The sequence below is a fragment of the Paramormyrops kingsleyae genome, chromosome 8, assembly GCF_048594095.1.
Source record: "Paramormyrops kingsleyae isolate MSU_618 chromosome 8, PKINGS_0.4, whole genome shotgun sequence".
Lineage (NCBI taxonomy): Eukaryota > Metazoa > Chordata > Actinopteri > Osteoglossiformes > Mormyridae > Paramormyrops > Paramormyrops kingsleyae.
In genome coordinates, this window is record NC_132804.1 from 23,763,912 (window position 1) to 23,783,441 (window position 19,530).

General features: G+C 42.5%; 1 protein-coding gene across 2 annotated transcripts in view; it reads left to right on the top strand.

Moving 5' to 3' along the window:
- The first annotated feature begins 906 nt into the window (after positions 1 to 906).
- LOC111843601 (semaphorin-3D) overlaps positions 907 to 19,530 on the top strand; it is a 41,543-nt gene continuing 22,919 nt past the window's right edge. Inside the window, exons 1-2 of one of the 2 annotated variants that reach the window (XM_023811284.2) lie at positions 907 to 1,032; positions 16,631 to 16,827. In XM_023811284.2, coding sequence (XP_023667052.1) covers positions 16,674 to 16,827 — 154 coding nt within the window. In that variant the 5' untranslated portion in view covers positions 907 to 1,032; positions 16,631 to 16,673. Of the gene's footprint in view, positions 1,033 to 1,863; positions 2,287 to 16,630; positions 16,828 to 19,530 lie in introns of those variants that run through there. The other variant, XM_023811285.2, reaches the window with a different exon arrangement.

A 19,530-nucleotide genomic window follows, 5' to 3' on the forward strand; every position in this document is an offset into this window, starting at 1 on the left:
TGTGCCCGAAGCATGGGCGTCGTTAGGTCCGATCACTCGGAGCTACAGTCCCTAGTTCTTTTTAAGTCCCTGGGTAAACTTGACTTAGCCCTTGATTTTTTTTTCAATAGCTTTAAACTTCCCTGGTCTGAAGTGCGCGCATTCCCACGCAGGTTTCTGGATGTCAGAATATACTCACAGATTTATCTAGATACCCGTTACGGATAAGATTAATTTGTTCGCCATTTATTAGTTTAAGTGCTGGATTCCTCTATCCCGTAACCTCCTGTTCGTCTCGTCGTTGCTGCTCAGCAGCTTGTATCGTGGGAGATCTCCCTCTTCTAGACAAGCTTCATCGTGGGCGACCCACCTCCTCTCGTTAAACGTACTGTATCTGTGGGGGGCGTCCCGTATTTCTTTAGGGACAGAGTTCCTAAACACGCCCCAGCTCCAATCATACAGCAAACTGTTTTAATTGTGATTTTGATTAAATTACATCTGCAAGACGTGAAGGAAAAACAAACACCCCCACAGTCCTAAAAAAATCACGTTAGTCGGTGTGAGTGCTCCGAGGCGTGATAATTTATAAAGACACTTCTTGTTCAATTACACATACTAACATTAATTGCTTAATTGTTTGTTTCTTCTACCACTTCAGATCAAAATAAAACGGTTAAATGTCTTGTTTTGTGTCCACCCGAATCATCCGTCACTCGGAAAACTGAAGAGAAAATTAATGGATAGATGGATGCCTGAATGAATAGTTGTAGTAGAAAAGAAACCTTATTTAGTTTATCTTAGTGAGAATGGCGACAGGTACTGGACCTGCAGAGCTGCAGTTGGATGCCGAGGCGGACTGAGGTACCTAACCATGCGTGGAGGACTGCAGCCCGGGGGGGTGTGGCTTTCAGTTTGTTTATTATACGGAGATGGGGAGGGATGTGGGACATTTATGACTTACTCGGTCTCCTGCAAAGTGTTAGGATCAGTGTGCCGTACCTGTTTTGTGTGGAATTCCGCTTTCGAGGGGCTCAAAAACAAAACCTGAGGCTGGTAAGTTCTAATGCCGTTATATAATTACGCGTTGTCATCAATTTCACCGGCTCCCCAAAATGATGCACGTTTCGCAATGGCAATATTATTTGCTCAATAATTGACAATGAAGCCAGTATGATATCATATAAAAATACAACAATATGACATATTAACAATTAATTATTATCAACACGTTATAAGCAAAACTTAATAGTAAACCAGGCGAATTGATACTGAAGGCAAGTTTAGCTGAAATTATGATGCATAGTTTTCTTGATGGATTACTTTTATTTTTCACCTTGTAATAACAATATAAATATACCAAACCAGTTATTCCACTGAAAAAGAAATTAATTTAATATTTCAATTAGTCTGTGACAAGATATAACATCAGTGTTAAAAGCAATATGACAACCGGCTGGGGATCACAGTTTAAAATATGTGAACACTTGTTAGTTTCACCTTTCATAAACCATCAGGTTTCACTAACCACAATTTTGATGGAGCAAGAAGACAAACACCTCTGAGTTATATTTATAAGAGTTTTTAAACGTGGCGTATGTCTGTTCAGCTTATATGTCATTACAACTCTTTATAATCTTTATATGAGGGGTACTGGCCGCGTTTGCGTTTGTACATGATGATTATGGAACGCAGTCGTCATATTGGGCAAACTATAAAAATATAGATTTGTGCCACAGTTTCATTGGGTTTCCACTACACAGAGAGATGCTGGCTGGGACCCGCTGTGTTGTACTATGACTAAAATCCTGTGCATTGTTCCGCTTTTCCTGTTATGTAGTTTATTCCTCTGCACAGACTGTGCGCGTCTCTTCTGACGTTTCCGCCGGTGGCCGTAAGTGCGCAGTTCCTTACGTCCAAGATGTTCGAGTATAATTATGGCTTTAAAATCGAGTTTCCGTCGATCAGCAATCAGCTCAGGAAACTTGGAAATATTATTTGTTCTCCCCAGACCTCGGCACACAAAACGAATTAAATAATCCACGTTTATGTTTGCCTTTTCTGAATTCAGTTATAGGCATACTATGTGTTCCATTAAGGTTATAGCCTATTATTTGGCCAAATAAGATAAGGGGAAAAGAAAATAGAAGTGATGAATTAAGGTGAAGATGAATAATGAGGCATTCTGTCATCATTGGCGTTTAATCCGGTCTCCTGATGAGATAATCGTACGCTGTCGTGCTGCTCCTCTTGGGCAGAAAAGTGGCGACGTTTCCAGCGATTGTCTCCTGCCGTGTCCTGCATGTAGAGGTTAGTCCTTCTAATGATTAATTCTCCTGTTTTTGGTGGTGTCGCCTATTCTAATAACTACGGTGTGGACTTCCTGGGGTGCTGAAGGAGAAGTTTGGAAACAAGCTTTCCTGGATAAAGTGGTTATGGAAAGCAGGATGAAAATGGATGGAAGGTTGAATTAACAGTTATTATAACAGCCCCTCGGGTCATCAGTTAAGCCAATCAGCGCTGTGCCTTTGCTCTAAGCCTATTTGCCTTCTGACCCTGAGACTTTGCGTCCTGAAAGCAGCTTCTTTAAGGCAAGGATCGTATGAGAGTTAAACATACGTCTGAATTTAACCGGCTGCCCTGCTTGAACCAGGGGCTCCGTCTTTATCGTGTCGCAGTTCCCCTTTATCTTATCAGCTATGTGTTGGGCGACCGGAGGGGCCCAGGGCCACCGGGCTGCGACAGCGCGTGATGTGCAGACATCCGATGAATCACTGGAAGAGGATCCTTTACAACAGTCGTTATAAATCAAAGCTGCACCCAGCTGTGCAGCTATAAGGCTGTTTCGGAGAGCAGCAATGCTGTATCTTAATAGATTTATATACTGTATGGCTACACAGAGATAAAGTGACGATTAAATAAGTCACGGTCTTTTTTCCTTCTTTTATGGATGAGGTAACCGCAGTAACACATAACAGTAATATAGTTTGAGTGCTGGTGATATACTCCTGTCTTTTTGTTTACCTATTTTATTAACTGCCCAGTTTAATTTTTTTTTGGGTAATACTTCAAAACCCCTATGTGTCAGTTGAGTAGTAAAACGAAGGTAATAATAGCAAGAAGGGTAAAATATATGGGTAAAATAATCCCCTTTTACTTATGGCCTCATATGTTTTTGCTCATACAAATATTTGTACTTTATTGCTAAGATAACAAATGACTTAAATACCATTCAGCAACAATGTTTTAAATGGTACTGTTGTAGAAACTGTCTTCCACTCTCATAAAAGGGATTATTTCCACACTGGTTTAAATGTAATATTGGGTAATATACGTGTGAAAATTTATTCAGATCCTAGGCCCATCGACATTGCATGCTTGCAAAGCCCAGATTTATGGATCTGAGGTCCTCAGTTTGTGTTATTTATGTAAAAGGGCTGTATTTAGTTAGTCCTGGCGTACGGGCCTCTGATGCTGCAGAGAGGCAGGATCGTGCTCTCACCTAAACACTTTCTGGGGGACAGAGTTCACATCCAGAGCTACCCTTGCATAATGAATGATTCCTTCTCATGTCCCTTTCAGAGGTTTTGGCTATGCAGAGAGAGAGAGAGAGAGAGAGAGAGAGAGATCTTCTGCACGTGTGGATGCTTCCTGATTTAGTAAATGGCCGTGCATGTGTCAAATAGGCCCTTAGTGCATTGAGCGAGAGCTGGGCAGTGTTTTCTCTAGCTGGCCTGGTTTATTGTTGTTAATCATTTACGTTTACCAAGAGGGACTGGCAGGCCTCAAACTGAGGCTCGGAGCCCTGTCAGGACCCTCCTGCCATCTCTAGGCACTCCTGATCTTCACTCCCCTCCCCCCTTTTCCCCGGGATCAGGCTCAGATTGCGGCCTTCTGACACACTGACACCCTTCCCAAGGTTCCTGCCGCTTAGCGGGTGACCTGCTTATCCTCACTCTGGTGTAGCAGGGCCCACGGTGGGTTCACTCTGGGGCGTGAGTCGGGGCACCAGCTACGGGTGTCTCTCGGTGCTGCTCTGATGGCTGCAGAGCCCTGGTGACCACTGAAAGATATTTGAGAAAAGAAATGTCCTAAAAGGGCCAGCAGGTGGTGTAGTGGTTAAGTCTTAATGTTTCAATGTGCAATCGTGAAATGTTCCAGTAAAACACTCTCTCGAAGTTTAAAAATTACGACCTCTTTTGGCTGTTTTGTACTGGAACAATTACTGTTTAATTTGAATATCTCACTGTGTGCCTGTGTTTTAAGGAAATCCAAGTTTTTTTTTCTTGGATTTTGGCATTTATTTTATATTATTTATAGGTGGCTTTATTATAGTGAATAAACATGGGCTTAAAACTGTCTTTTTAGGTAAAAACCACACACATTTTACATTTTATCTATACAAATGTTAGAACTGCATCTTTTGTTATTTTGGATTTTTCAATAGAAATCTCACATTTTGAGGTTCAGGGACCCAAAGCAAGTGACTGAATTGATTGGTGTGAGAAATCCTGTAAATGGAGTGAACCGTGTCCCAGAATCTGATGCCATAGATGCCAAATTGTGCGTAAAGCTTAAGACAGACGTTTGGGGGGAAGGACAATATAACCCCAGCCATAAGAGATCTTAGACAATCCTTTTACCCTCAAGTCTAGCAGGTGTCCCTGCTTGTTTTATTGCCTGGGGATAAGTGTGACATGAAAGGCTATTTTCTTGACAGGTGCTGACTTTATAATTGCGCTCGTCTACCAGATACATTGTGTTATATTAAGGTAATTTGCCATCAGCCCAGGAATCCACCTTTTTTCCCCCTGATGTGCGTGTGAATGTCAGTGTTGTGTAGGGTTTGGTGTCTGTGTGTGTGTGTGCGTGCGCATGTAAATTATGCTTATATTACATTGTGGGGACCAAAACAAGTTATTTTGGCGTTGTGGGGTCCATTTTTCAGGTCCCCACAAAGATCTGTGAATGTAATTAAAAAACGAAAAATGCCGAATATCTTGTATTTTGTTTGGTTACTTATGGTATGGTGTATGTATGTATGTATGTGTGTGTGTGTGCGTGTGTGTGCGTGCTGTGCTGTTCTGTTAAGGGAATTTGGCCAGTAAACACACAGGAAGGCGGAATAACATTAGCTAGCAAACAATGGGCAGCGCCGCCCTCGTGAATAGGGTATTGTAGTTATTGGTCTGCTTGTGTTTAAGATTTTTTTTTCTGACCCTCCTCTCCTGCTGTTTCCTGTGTGTGGGGGACAAGAGAAAGAGACGGGACGACACAGACCACCCAGACTGAATGTCCCTGCTGTCCCCCTCATGGATATCAAGCCATGACAGACTACATTTTAAACTTTGTGCGTACACTCCCAGGGTGGTAGGCAGGCCTCATAACAAATAGCTTTTAAATCATTTTTTTCCCACAGAAAGAAAAAGTCATTTCCTAAAGCCATTTGTAAAGACAAAGACAGTCAAAGAGACAACTGACAGAAAGTAAACAAATTATTTACCTATAAAAAGTAATTTCAGCATTTTTCCCTATATTATACTAATTCAAAATGGATTATAAGAACTGATAGAACATTATTTCATGCAGGAATGGTCAAAGAAGGCACAGGCTCCACCAGACAGATGTTGCATTTGTGTGTGTATTTTATCCCGGCCCCTTTGTCCTCTGACGCCGGGTGTGTCTGACTGGCCTGAGGGTTCTGATTAGGCACTGTTCCATCAACAGCACCGGCATGCTGCCCAAGTGTCAAATCAGGTTCCCTGGCAACACCACTCCTGCCCTCCCAAACAATGTTTTTTTTTTTGTCATCATTGGTTTCCCACAGAAGAGAAGCAATGCTAAGCTAGCTTATTAAACAAAAAAACAAAACGAAACTTGTACATCAATGACATCACTTGTTATTGACAGATAAATCAAACAAAAAAAAATCATGAAATACCATGATGCTGCATTTTGCAATTATAAGTGTCAAGTTTTATTGTCATGTGTTTATAGTACAATGAAATTCTTATGGTGATCTTCCTTCAGTGTATAAACAAATGAATAAATAAGCCAGCAGACAATAACAATGAATAACACCACAATACACAAACAGTATATATTTATTTGCAGAGACATTAGACTGGCATTAAAATCCTGGTTTCATTTGCTGAAGTATTAGCCACTTTTAATTTGGTCCTTTGGTCACTCCGTGTCCAACATACGGCTGACATCCCGTCTCCTTCGATACTTCATAATCCTTCAGCCAAGGAAGCCACACACACAAATAAAAATTGAATAACCCATTGTATTTTTTCCTTCATTGCCTTAATGAATTGCCTGGTATCTCTCTACCATCAGCAGTCACCCAGCCTTGCCAAGTCATGCGTTTCCTTCCTGTAGCGAGCGTAGGCTGGTCCAGGATCTGTTGCTTGCGTCAGGGAGGCACAGCAGGTTTATGGATGTGACTTCTAGTGACTTCTAAAAATCCGTTTCTGTTTTCTCATTTGACGAGGTCAATGTTTCCCAACCCAGTCCGCGGGGAACCCTGGACAGTCCACGTTTTTGCTGCCTCCCAGCTCCCAGCCAATCAGGAGCACTGCATACCTGGTACAGGTGCGCTGGGAGCTGAGCGGAAGCAAACACATGGACTGTCCGTGGTTCCCCGAGGACTGGGTTGGGAAACACTGGCTTAGGTTACAGTGGTTGCTTAGGTTATACTGGTTGTCTCTAGTTTGGATGAGTACATTTTGTTAAGTAGAATGAGATTATTGAACATTTTGCTGACCGGTGGTCTTCATAGGCTATTCTAGACTATAGTCCAGGGCCCTTGCAAAATCAGGAGCCCCAGCTTGCAAATTGGGAAAAATGGAAAATGAAGCAGAAGTGTCTGATCAGTCCACTAGCAGAGCATCGGCTAATCCTATCGGCAGCGCCCCCAGATACACGTACACTCAGCTCTGTTGGCGGATTATCGGCGTTGCATCTTTTAGAATTCTTTCTCGTTTCTCACCAACAAGTGGCTCAAGTAGGTGGCTTGGGGGGGGGGGGGGGGAGGGTAGCCATATCAGCCTAATTGCCCTAGAGAAGGTAATCCAATCCTGGTCTTCATGGTCATGTCTGATGATGCCACACGGTGTTCGGGCTGTGGGTCAAGCCTTACCTCATCCATTACATTAACCTGCAAAGCCACTCAATTAGCCATAGAGTTTGTTAAATTTTCCAGCTAAGCAAGACAAACAAGCTATAGCCTTGACTCCAGGTGGTGATGTCATCAAGGCCGCACTGTCATCGGGTCCAACACGCACGGCTAGCCAAGCCGTACAGAAGTACTGACGCTGGTGAACAGTGCAGCCCATTCAGACGTACGGTCCAGCAGGCGCGGCCATGGATGTGAGGCCACTCCCACACCCCGAGCTCCGGGTGGTGTTTGACCTCCTGCCGCGGGGGCTGCGATAAACAGGGGAGCGGGGAGCCGTCAAAGATAGCAGGGCGGACGGTAGCCATGGTCACACCACTGATAAGGCGTCAGACAGAAGGCACGTCTCCCTCTGTCCCACGTCACCATGTCGCCATGGCGTTTCCGCTCCTGCCACGGGTCTGCATAACTGACTCCCCACCGTTTCTGAAGCCCCCCCTAATCAGCTGTGACACTCGTCACGGCTGGGGCGTCACCAACTGACGGATACGCCTACGTTTCCTTTGGGGGGGTGAGGGCAGATGGACATCTCCGCGGATGCTTCTGGGCTGCTTGGTGTCTTTCCCTGCAGCAAACATTTCCTCTTCTTTCCCCATGCATATGAACACAGGGGATGGAATTTCTTCAGGGCCATGGGAAATGAAGATAAACACAGAAGTGTGACTACAGCAAGATATGCCATGAGTGAGGTGCAGCTAGAGGTGAACCCTATGGTTCAAGGAGAACCTTTGTCTTTTTTGATTTCTTTTCGTACATTTTTTTCTCCCTTAGGGTGCCATGCTATTTATAGCAATTGCATGACATTGTGCTTATTACAAAATGAATGTGCACAAATCTACTATGGCCAAAACTTATGGCCTCGTAATTTTACATTCCTCTCTCTGGCTAAAAATACCTCAAGCCCTAAAGAACTGCTCAAAGGGAACCTTGTGGACAGGTTATCAGTTCTATCTAAATCCAAGGGCCAAAGACGTTATTTTACTCTACCTTTGCAGCAGCTAACCTCAGTGATGGAGGTACCAATCAAGAGCTTTCAATTTTGGCTGGAAAATCCATCCTCTTATGAATCTGTCCTTCACCTCCATCGTTATCTGTTGAATTGTGTTAATGACAAATGCCCACTCTGCCCAAATTATCCAGGATCATTTTTACCCTCTAATTTCAGTTGATCCTCGCCTTAGGTCGAAGTGGTCCTTGTGCCTTTAGGTACAAAGTCAGAGTAGATGATCTCACTGAAATGACTTTGCTTAATTGAAGGCTAATCCCTGGCATCCTATTCGGGCTTCATTTCTGGCAGAGGGAGGCTTCAGAAAAGAAAGATTTGTTAAAAGCAGGTTTTGCAAAAATGGTACACGGCGTTCTTGATATCCAGCAGTTTACTTTTCTTTTTTCTTCACATGCATGATATTATACGGCCAAAGCCCTACTAAATGGTATCGCAGGTATGCGTGATATCTACACTAAGTAGATATATATTAGGTACAGATAGCTAGTACTGGGTAGGCCCCATTTTTGCTTCCAGAACCACTTCAAACGTGGATGAGTTGTGTGTCCACAGAAGCTACTCTGTACGCTGCTGTTGTACTGAGCTGTTATTTTTGCACTTGTGTTCTTCCTGTTAGTTTTAGCGAGTCTCGCCATTCTCTGACCTCAATAACAAGGTGTTTTTCAGCCACAAAAATGCAATGGACTGGACACTGTAGTGTGTGAAAATCCTGTTTCTGAGATGCTGTAACTACCATGTCTGGCAACATTGAGAACACATTCAGAGTCACTGGCGTCTTAGCCGAGCAGCAACTGAACCTCTTCAGCCTGTCTGTTTGCTGTATGCATTCAGCTGCAGATGCATGACTCTGTCCGGAGGAGCAGGCTGTTTGTGTTAACAAGCAGGTGAACCTAATAAAGTGGCTACTGAGTGCTGAGGGGAAACAAAGAATTCAGCTGCTCACAGCAAAGGCTTAACTGCACCGATGTGCCTGGATCTGTGACGAATCTGAAAAGCGATTAGGAGAATGTGTTCCACGTTACATTGTGCAGGTCTTATGGAATTATGGAGTTATAGAAACCACCAAGATGAAACACATTTAATCAAATTCTATTCATTTAACTGAGGGGGCTTCAGAGTTATGGATGATAGTTTTCTTACAGGACATGACATATAGCTTATAATGAAAACTATACAATTCTCCAAAGAGCTGGTAAGGTTAAAATATATTTTCACTACATATATTTGCCTACTGTTAAAGCTGGACTTTAATGCCTGTGTCTGCAAAATGGAAATATGTCCATCTGTCATCACACAGTCCTGGGTGTTCTATAATCCAGGTAATGGTAGAGTGTTATGTATGTTTATAGTAATCACTGCCAGCACTAATGCCATGCAGAAATGACAGGTATTGTGTTTCATGATGTCACTGAGCACTGGAACATGGGAAATATATTAATCGCACATTGCATTGTCTCATATGATAATGTATGATAGCTATTTGGTTTCAATGAATAATGTATGAGAACACATGCGTTAATCATGGTAGAATGTAAACATATATGAAAGCAGGAAATAAAATACAAAGAAGTCATAATGGACGTTTTGTGGATCTTTTCCACATGGTTTGTGCCGGTGTTTCCAGTGCATTTCTTGTTCAGTGCATCCAAAACCACGAATAGAACTCATGTTCATGTCAGAGAGGAGCTGCGGTCCAGCTGTTGCCATTTTCAACAATGAGCACGGAGACTAAACATAAGCGGAACCATCCATGAGTCTGGACTCGCCGCCTTCACGAGCAGGACCGCCCCTGCGTAAAACCGGGAGTCTCGATACGAGGAGAGAACCAGGCTTCTCGCTGCTGGTTACTCGGGCGGAGTTCACACAGGAAGACGTTACGAGACGTGGCCAGAGCTGACCACCGGCCCACGGTTTGACATCCCTAGTGAGGCTAGGACCTCCTTCCTGACTGTTGGAGAGGGGGTGAGGAAGTCAGAGGACAGGGGACAAAGGTTCGCAAGGTCAGGCCGCTGTGTATTGTTTGCTTGAAACAGGAATACGGAATTATGGCTATGCATACCAAGGAAGGAGACAAAAATTCAGTATATTGTCCATCTACTATTGAGAGCTTTCCTGTTCATTTCCTGCTCATTTTGTTATTAACAATATAATAACAACAATAATCATCATTATTTATAGCACCAATCATGTGTGATCGGCAGATCATCACAGGGACGACATACATAACAAATTTATTTACATTTGTTTAATCTGTCTCAGCTGTGCCACCTCACATGTAAAATAAATATCAATTGTAAATGATGGCACAGTGAAGAATATCTTCCTCTGCAGAAGGTCAGTTATTTATTTGACCGGCTTGGTGTTCAAACAGTTTGTCTCTCCTTTAATCATTTTGAATAAGTGATAATTGCTTTTTAAACATATAAAGGCAGCGTTTGGCCCTTTGACGTGCACCGGGTAGTGGAATTTAACCTTGCTGAGAACATGTACTTGATGGATAACGTAGCCATGGGTCCGTACAGCCATAAGCCGTTGTCTTATGATTCCCAGATGGTCCAGGAAAATAAACACCAGGATCACGTGTGGGATTGCATGATGGTGAGCTCTCGGGGCTGGGGGCTGCATTACCCCTCTTTCACAGGGGGTCTTCGTGGCTGTATCACGCATCATTCTGGATGGGACTCCCCAGAGCTCCAAACGAACTGTCATCAATGTCCTGCTTGAAAATTCAGCTCCTTGGGTTCATTATGCGTGGTGGACAATCAGCTGCCCGTTTTGGGTTCTTCTCTTACTGGTGCAACACCAGTGTAAACTGGTTAGGGAAGAACTGTGTTTGGAAAAGGGAGTTAGGGTTAGGTCACCATTCTGGAATCTTCATGGACCCCAAGGCGAAATGAAAGCACAATGTGCTACATTATTGGCCAGTGAGGAAAGCTCTCTTTCACGCTATTAATTATACTGATGCAGAGTAAGAACATGTTATTATGAAAGTTTGTGTTGCCAAAAAATGGCGAAAAGGTGCACTACAAAGTGACATCATTTTTTGTTAAAATAAATTGACTGTAGGCCTAAAATTTATAATAAATTTTGACAATTTTTGGACATAAAAATATTTTACCGTGATTACAAGGTATTTTATTGCTGTAATGCAAAAACATAATGGTAATGCTAATTCCCTCAAATATATTTCACTAAAAGGACCTGCCGTTCACAGGTTTAAGCTAAGGTTTTATTTGTTTTTGCTTTTAAAATTTGTAGCTGAAAGCCTAATTTGCATAAAAAATGGACAATGAATAAGCGTCTCGAGTCCATCAGCATAAAGCTCATTTATTGTGATCCCCACCTGACTAATGCCTGCAGAAGAGGATGGGTTTATATGTCCGGAACATTCTCCTTTCAGTTTCCACGTGCAGGTTTCTCCCCACAACCGTACATAAGATAAGTGGATACAGAAACTGGATGGTTTGATGGATGGATGGATGGATGGATAGGTTTCTGTCTTGCTCTTTGTATTATAGCATTCATCGTGCATGGGATGAACTTGCCAATCACCCAACTATCTGCCATTGGGGTTGGGGTATGTGGATGATTACCTGCTCAGTGTATATGCAAATTATTTCAGCTTTTCATTACCAATAAACAGTTTGTTGGCTTAATCAGCCTTGTCAGTATCATAATATTATTAGTGATACTTTAATACTATTAGTTCACTTTGTCATTACAAGAAATGTTTCAAATGAAGCCATTCCCTGATAAGCACTCGCAAAAGTATAATAAACAGAGCAGGAGGCCAGTGTTTTGGTTTCCATTAGAACGGGGGCGTGGCTACACGGACGTGTTTGGCTTCTCTCTCATTTATCAATGGCAAACATATACATATGTGTTTACCGCTGCTGGTTTGGATGAGCTCTGCCCCTGAGGATGAGTCACATGACTCACTGCAGCCTCCTCTTTGTAAATCTGCTCTGATTTATACCAGCATAATTATCTAAATCGCCGCTGTAATGAAGATGAACTGCCGCCAGATTTAAATAAAAATGTCATTTTAATCACAGCGTGAAAGGGTTAAAGTAAATACTAATAAATCTGAGGAAGATGCGGTGTGTTTTCTTAGTGTTTTGCAAAGTTTGGCCCGAAAGGCACAATAGCTGTTTCTAATTTGCCCGAGTCAGTTCTAGGGGCCAGGAATTAAATGAACCTAAATTTATAAGTGTGTATTCCTTTCCAAGAGAGCACTGTGCTTTGTATTGGGAGCAGTAGGGAACAGGAGAGCCAACAGAAAAGGTTCAAAATATCGTAAAGCCAACAGAAGCTTGTGAAAATGACCTGAAGAGCTACTGAAAATTTGACGTGATTTTGTAAGGCTGGATGACGGCCTGAGCTCGTTTCACTGTTCAACGTGACTCGGGTTTTGTTCAACGTGACACAGGTTTTTTCCCTTGACCGTGACTTTTGTTTGTTTCTCTGTCCTTATCCATCACAGACAGAGATAAACTTGTAACAAACCCCTTCAAACGTGACTTAAAACACCCAGCTATCCAATTTCTTGCTAATGGCGAGTGCTAGGCCTTTTCGAGGCAGCGGAGCGTAAGCAGGCCGTGTGTTTGGGGGGGAGGGCTATAAATCTTGAATTTTTCTCCTACACCCCCCGCAACGCTTACCCCTTGCCCCAAAGTCTCCACAGGCAGATGTTGGTATCTGGGCCCACACTGGAATCTGTGGAGTTGTCAGCTCTCCATGTCTGGTATGTGTGGGTTGGCTGGGCGCTGTGAGTGGGGGCATGTTCCATTCCGCTGGGCATAGCGCTGATGCCGGGAGGCGTCGCTCACTGCCAGCGAGGTCAGTAGTGGACTCAGAGAGAGAGAGTGTTTCTGCCAGCTCTGATCAACCGAGACGCGGCTTGGACAGCAGCCTGGTCACTTCAAAGCAGAAATCTCAGCCAGACTGGAGACAGTGAGAGATAGGGAGTGGTGACACTGCTTGTAACAGGAAGAGGACCTGAAGAGGGTCCGTTTTGTTGTCCTGTGGTTTTCCTTCCTTATCGCCCGGCCTGTGAACCAGCACCCAACCCTGACACCGTAAAACTGACAGGGGGAATTGTACATCTATGTTGGAGATAGTGCTGCGTTAGACCCCAGTCAGCCAGATGGCCAATTTTCTGCTTCATTTCATTGCCTTTAAATCAAAGGAGATAAAGTTGTAATGAACTTTTTTCCACCGTGAGTCTGGTTGCTGTCGGTTTTCACGTCATTGCTGAAGGATGGTAAGCTGGCGATGTGGCTCTTTGTCTACATTTCCGTGAAACATTGCTGGCCTACATCTTATTGCAATATGGTCTGCTCTGATAAACCCAGTTAGATGGTGTGACCCAAGCGGGCCGTTTTCACAGCCTTCAAAGGGATTTTATGGGGAAGTTTAACATTGAAAAAATAAAGGCATAGGACAAATCTGTTGAGTGTCTGAGTTTCTGTCACTTACAGGCATCTAAGCATTATTTTCAGCTGGATGGTTGGACAGCTAATTATTGTAGAAAGAGAAGGTGCCCAAAGCTTCACAGAAAGTATCTCTACAGATGTGGGAGGTGATTGTTAAGCCAGGCAGGCAAGGGTGACGCTGTGACACCTATGACCCACGTCTGTGTTTCAGAAGCCATCTTCAGAAGGTTATGAAAGACCACGCCGCTGACACGAAATGGGGCATTTGCTGAACTGTCCAGGAGTGGGCCGAGCTGGTTGGACCCTCCCATGTCCTGCTGTCTGTCGCCTGGCTAGCTTCAGTGTCCCTGGCTCTCTGTGTGACAGCTCATTTCACACAAACAAAATGGATGCATTCAACCTATGCTTCTCTGTACAGCAATGTTAGGCAAAGTGGCCTCTGATCTCAGTTCATGGTTCAGGAGGGGTGAGTGGGGGGGGGGTGTTGAGCTAAAAGGTCCTCATGTTGTTATCCCTAACTTAAGTAACACGAGTGATTCAGATTGTTAAAGAATGCTGTTCACTCTGAAATGTTAATCAAAATCAGGCGATTGGAAACAAGCTGTAGGCCTGAAAACCTTATTTAGATTTTAAAAATTTTTTAAAGGACGTTTAGTCCAGTTTATGTGTAAGTTCATGTACTTCCAGGAGTGTTAGATACTATTGATTGTTTTTTTAATTTGACTCTTCCTAGCTATCACTGCACTGAAAATGTACTTTTGTGGAACAGTACAGAGTTCGTTTTAGTGATCTGGGCAGCTATGAGGACTTTTTATTGTTTCTGTCAGTATAGTCTGGTGACGCTTAGGACTATCAGAAAGTTACTTGAAATAAGTAATGAATTCATAAAGCTGGACAGTAGAGGTAACCGCATGATTAAATGGGCGTGTTAAAGTTTCCTGTAAGATATTTTGCAATTACTTTTTTTTGCATTTTGCTGGATCAAAGAGAAAATATGTGTCTTCCAGGAACATATTCCAGTGCTTTCTAGAACAAGACAAACCATTCTATCAGATAACACCTTTATTAGCCTATATGAAAAAACGTGTTTTTCATCTTGCTGTGGTTTTTATTAAATAACTAAATAACACGGGGAATCTGAGCAAAGGCACTTGTTTCCTGGAACCACCAACTTCTTCTTTTCCCGTCCTTCTTAACAATCTTGCCATCTGGAAGTGACTTCATATCGAGTGCTTCCTCTTACCACCGGACCATTTCCCCATTTTTTTTTTTCTCCCAGAAACCCACATGTTCCCACAGTTTCCAGCAAACACAGATAAGGTCGAGCCTTAACCTAAAAAGAAACATGACTATTCAAAGGTATATTGAGCATTCAAGTTATAGCTCTTCTGAGAAGTTCATTTTTTGCTGCCAAGTGATTGCTTTCTAAATCCTCTGCCATATGTCAGGAAGGCCTTCTACAATCCTCAGCAATCGGTAAAACCATGCCCTATTTGACACAAATCAAAGTCACCGTATGGCAGAAAGAAAATTATTATTCGCTAAATTTATGTCGATTTCTTTTTCTTGCTGGATCTGATAACTGCATGGCTAAAAAAAATCATCTTAGAAAAGAAATTTCACTTCGACATTTTACTGGGGAGAAATTTTAAGGCAATAAGTCCATGATGTATGACCTATACATATGTTTTTAATAGACTACAAACATTCTAAGTTCCCTTTACAAGAAGATTGACTGTTTGATGTTATTTAACAGACATTATGGATTTAATAGTCTTCCTCTTCTGATTCTGTAGCTTCAATTAAATTAATAACCTGCAGGCCTAAGTTCCAACGATGATATATTTTTTCTTTATTATTTTCATAAATTTTCGTTACAGTAACTTAAATGTATTATATGTGAAAGTGTATTTAACAGTTTCCAAGTGTTTTTTCGTGTGAGATTCAGGGGTCGCGCTGTCACCTGACACATCCGGGGTCCAAACTCTGCCCTTGTTGTGTGAGCGTGCTGGATAAGTTGGGAAAGGGATGGATCATTTTTTATTCCTGCAAATATTCCATTTACTCTTTGTGTGACCACTGCTACACAATTCAACTAATACTTCATATGGATAGATATCTTCATGAACAGAAAAGCTCTGTGGCCTATCAGATACATTTTGAATGTAAAACTGGATGAATTGATCAAGGTTTTAAAACACGAGATACTTATGGGGCAGTAAAGTTCTTCAAAGCAAACAAGTGGTTGTTTTTCCAGAAAAAAAAACAATCAAACAATTCTTATTCTTTATTTCACATAAAAGAAAAAGGGTGGTGAAACATTTGAAGATACACAATTGTCTACATTTTTTGACCTCTGTGGGAAAAAACCGACATACTTTCAAACATTGTGTTTAGTCACAAGTGTGTTTTGCAGACACTATACACTGGTTTACTGACAATATCAGGTTTCCGTCCAGGGCTGAAAGTTCTATATTTTTCAGCTCCTTGTCCCACAGGGCATTGCGTGCCGCTGTTTAAAGCTGAAACACTGCGACCCGAACTTGGCATCCTTTGAGGGGTGTGTGATGTCGCCCGAGATTTCTCAAAGCCGGGAGGATGCGTGCACTTTGGCAGTCGCTTAAAACACAAGACGCACGTCAGCGCTCCCGTGTCGCTATTCTGGAAAATGATCCGCAGCCTCCTCAGCTATTTTAGCCGACAAAAAACACCCAGCAACCCTATCGTCATGAAGAATGCAGCCTCTCAGATGGAGTTTGAACAACTATCCGTTATGCAGCATTTCAAGTCCTGCTTCAAGATTAAGGTCTCATTACTGGCCAATGAGTAAATCGCTTTGTATCTCCTGGTATTTACTTATCAGAAACTTCGACTGAGATTCGTTCGTTTATTCTGTCCATTTTCTCAGATGAAATGGACAAATGATAGCTACTGAAAAGTGTTCAGTCCGCGTTCCTTTTTGCTTTGTTAACCTGGGCTTCTCTTTTTCCCCTGACTTTGCTATCTGATGCTGATGCTGCTGCTTCTGGCTAGGAGGTGATGTGACAGAGGAGAGGCTCACAAACTCGAGGAAGACATGAGGATTGTGGGACTGTGGAGGAGAGCCGGCAGGAGAACCCAGACCCCATGTCCCGAGGGGTCCTGTCTGGTGATACAGCTCCTACTGGTGCTGCCTGTCTGCTCTGCTGTCCGGGCTGAGAGTGTCCCCAGACTGCAGCTCCCCTACGCAGGTCTGTGTCTGCCTCCCATGCCCCCGACACATATAACCATACAGACAGCTTAGCTCCAAACTCCGACAGGTCATAGTCGATTCACTTCGCAATATTAGGTGGAAATGGTTGTGAGTTGATTTTGTTTTCAGATTTATCTATTGAAATGTAAAACATACCGCCTCTCCCCAGGTTACGATGGAATTACGTTCCGATAAATTTAAGCTGAAAAAGCATTTCAATACAGTACAGCTAACCTAATACACATCATAGCCTAACCCAACGTATCCTAAACATGCTTAAAACACTAACATTAGCCTACAGTTGGGCAAAGTCTTTAACATGAAGCATATTTTATAATAAAGTGTTGAATATCCCATGAAACTTATTGAATAATGTACTATTATTTATTGAATAATGAAAGTGAAAAACATTTACCCATTATTGTGTGTGTGTGTGTGTGTGTGTATATATATATATATATATATATATATACACATACATGCACATATATATATATATATATATATATATATATATATATATATATATATCAAAATATCGTAACATAGACTATCGTAATGCAGGAAGCATCTGTTCTGCACAGAGGCATCCCTCAGCGACATGAACACTACTCAGAGAATAACTATGAATCATTGTGTATTTACATTTTCATTCTAAGGGAAATTATAGACGTTTTAGGTAATAGTATGTAATATAAAGTAACAGAAGACCATTCAAGCAGGTACTGTCCCAAAAGAGTGGAGTGGTTAAAGGCTGGATTAATGATTTATAATGTAGTATTTTTATGCCAGTGACATAATGTCTGAAATTACTGTTTGGTTGCTTTTTTCAACATTGTCTCACCACAGAAACCCTCAACACAATTCTACAAATGCCACGGCAGATCAAACAAGGCCCCTTGCAGTTGTTCTTTCCCTTCACAAAGCCCAGGGGATGTTGGATGGGACCCTATAAGATCTAAGTGTACTGCTGCCAGACAATAGACGACAGCTGTGTGGCACAAAAACACAGGAAACCATACGGCCATTGTTATCTGTAAAAAGAATTGCTCTATACAGCATGGTGCACGTAAACGTTTGTGGACTCACTGGTGGCGTCACAACAAGAATCCATCAGTAAATTTGTCTATATTGAGCACAGTATGTGGCTGCTAACTCAAAAGTGTGTGAGTTCAGTCAATATAGCAAATCTGCAGGTTTTTCCAGTAGTCTTAGCATACCCCAGACACTGTAGGCTTTGAGTTTGTCCCATGAGCACTCTGTCGCCAACTTCCTGTCAGAGCTAATGACCTCATGAGGCAGTATATTACAGGCCAACTTTGGGATGGAAAGTCTGGAACTACATTTTTGTCCCTAACATCCCATGTGTTCAGGATGATCATAGATACATATTTATCACATAAGTGTAGGGAGTCTGGCATATAACCTTTAATTTAATAGTGCATGAGGAGTGAACTTTTTTCTTTGGGAAGGGTTTAAAGCTTTCAGGATTTCAGAGGAATTTCTTAAATTTTGATGGCTTTCAGAATTCAAGGAACCCCATTTGAAATTTGTGATGAGTCTGAACTACTTATTTTTATTAAAAGAACCTCTATCTCTATGTCTGTTCTCTCTTGAGATGCCGCCTGCCTTTCTTATATCTCTTCTATTTTTGTTCTCCTAGATACTTCCCTCAGGTTCTCATATATATTTTAAATCCATCTGTCTTCCACAACTGCTAATCTATAACAGGGTCGTGATGAGCCTGGGGCCCATTCCAGGAAGTGCACTGTGGTGAGGATGCCAGCCCATTGCAATTTAGTGTCAGCCGGTCACCTGAATGCATGTTTTTAGCGCATCTGAATTATGCAGAGTACCTGGCAGACACATCAGCAAACACAGAGCTAAGAATGATAATTTTTATTAAGTTTCTCCAAATGCTATGGGATTTTGGCTTCCAGTCAGCCCTGGTGACAGTGATGGCTGGCTTTAAAAACACCAATGTCCCTGTGCAATTCATTTGCGGTGACACATAATTAGTGTCTTGTCGTCGTGGGTCCCAGTGGGACCGTCGCTGCTAGGTTCACAGAGTCACTGAGACGAGATGGATAATTGGCACAAATGGTTTTATTGTCTTTGAATCGGGTCGACTTCCTGTGCTGTTGCTGTTTTAACCTCAAGAGTCAGAACTCTGCGGATGAACAGATATTGCACACACCCTGTGGGTAACATTCGCTTTCTGGGTCACACAAATGGAATTTTGTGTGGTTCGTTATGATGACTTGTGACTGAAATGTGGATGAGGACCAAGGTAAGCAGGCTCATGGCAGACAATGGCCTCATGGAATGGAATTAAAGTCGAATCAAACTGGCTAGCTGCAGTTACAGAAGCCAGCCACACGGGGCTCTGACATCAGTGTTGCTAAACTTTTGCCTTCCAGTGAACTCCAAGCAGCACATATGAGCTTAGATCCACTAGGATTATTACATAATTTGTCTCAGTTGTGTGTGTGTGTGGGGGTCATGGTGTACTCTGCACGTTTGTAAACTTCTCCACAGCATCCATGCGCTTAGCAGATACGGGGCCTTGAAGTGATGTCACACGGTGACCTCTGACCTTGTGACTCCTCGGTGTCCGTGGTAACGAGGTGCAGCGGATGAGTGCTGGGTACGACCCGCTCGCCTTGCTGGATTTCAGCGAGTGCTAATGAGTGTGGATGAG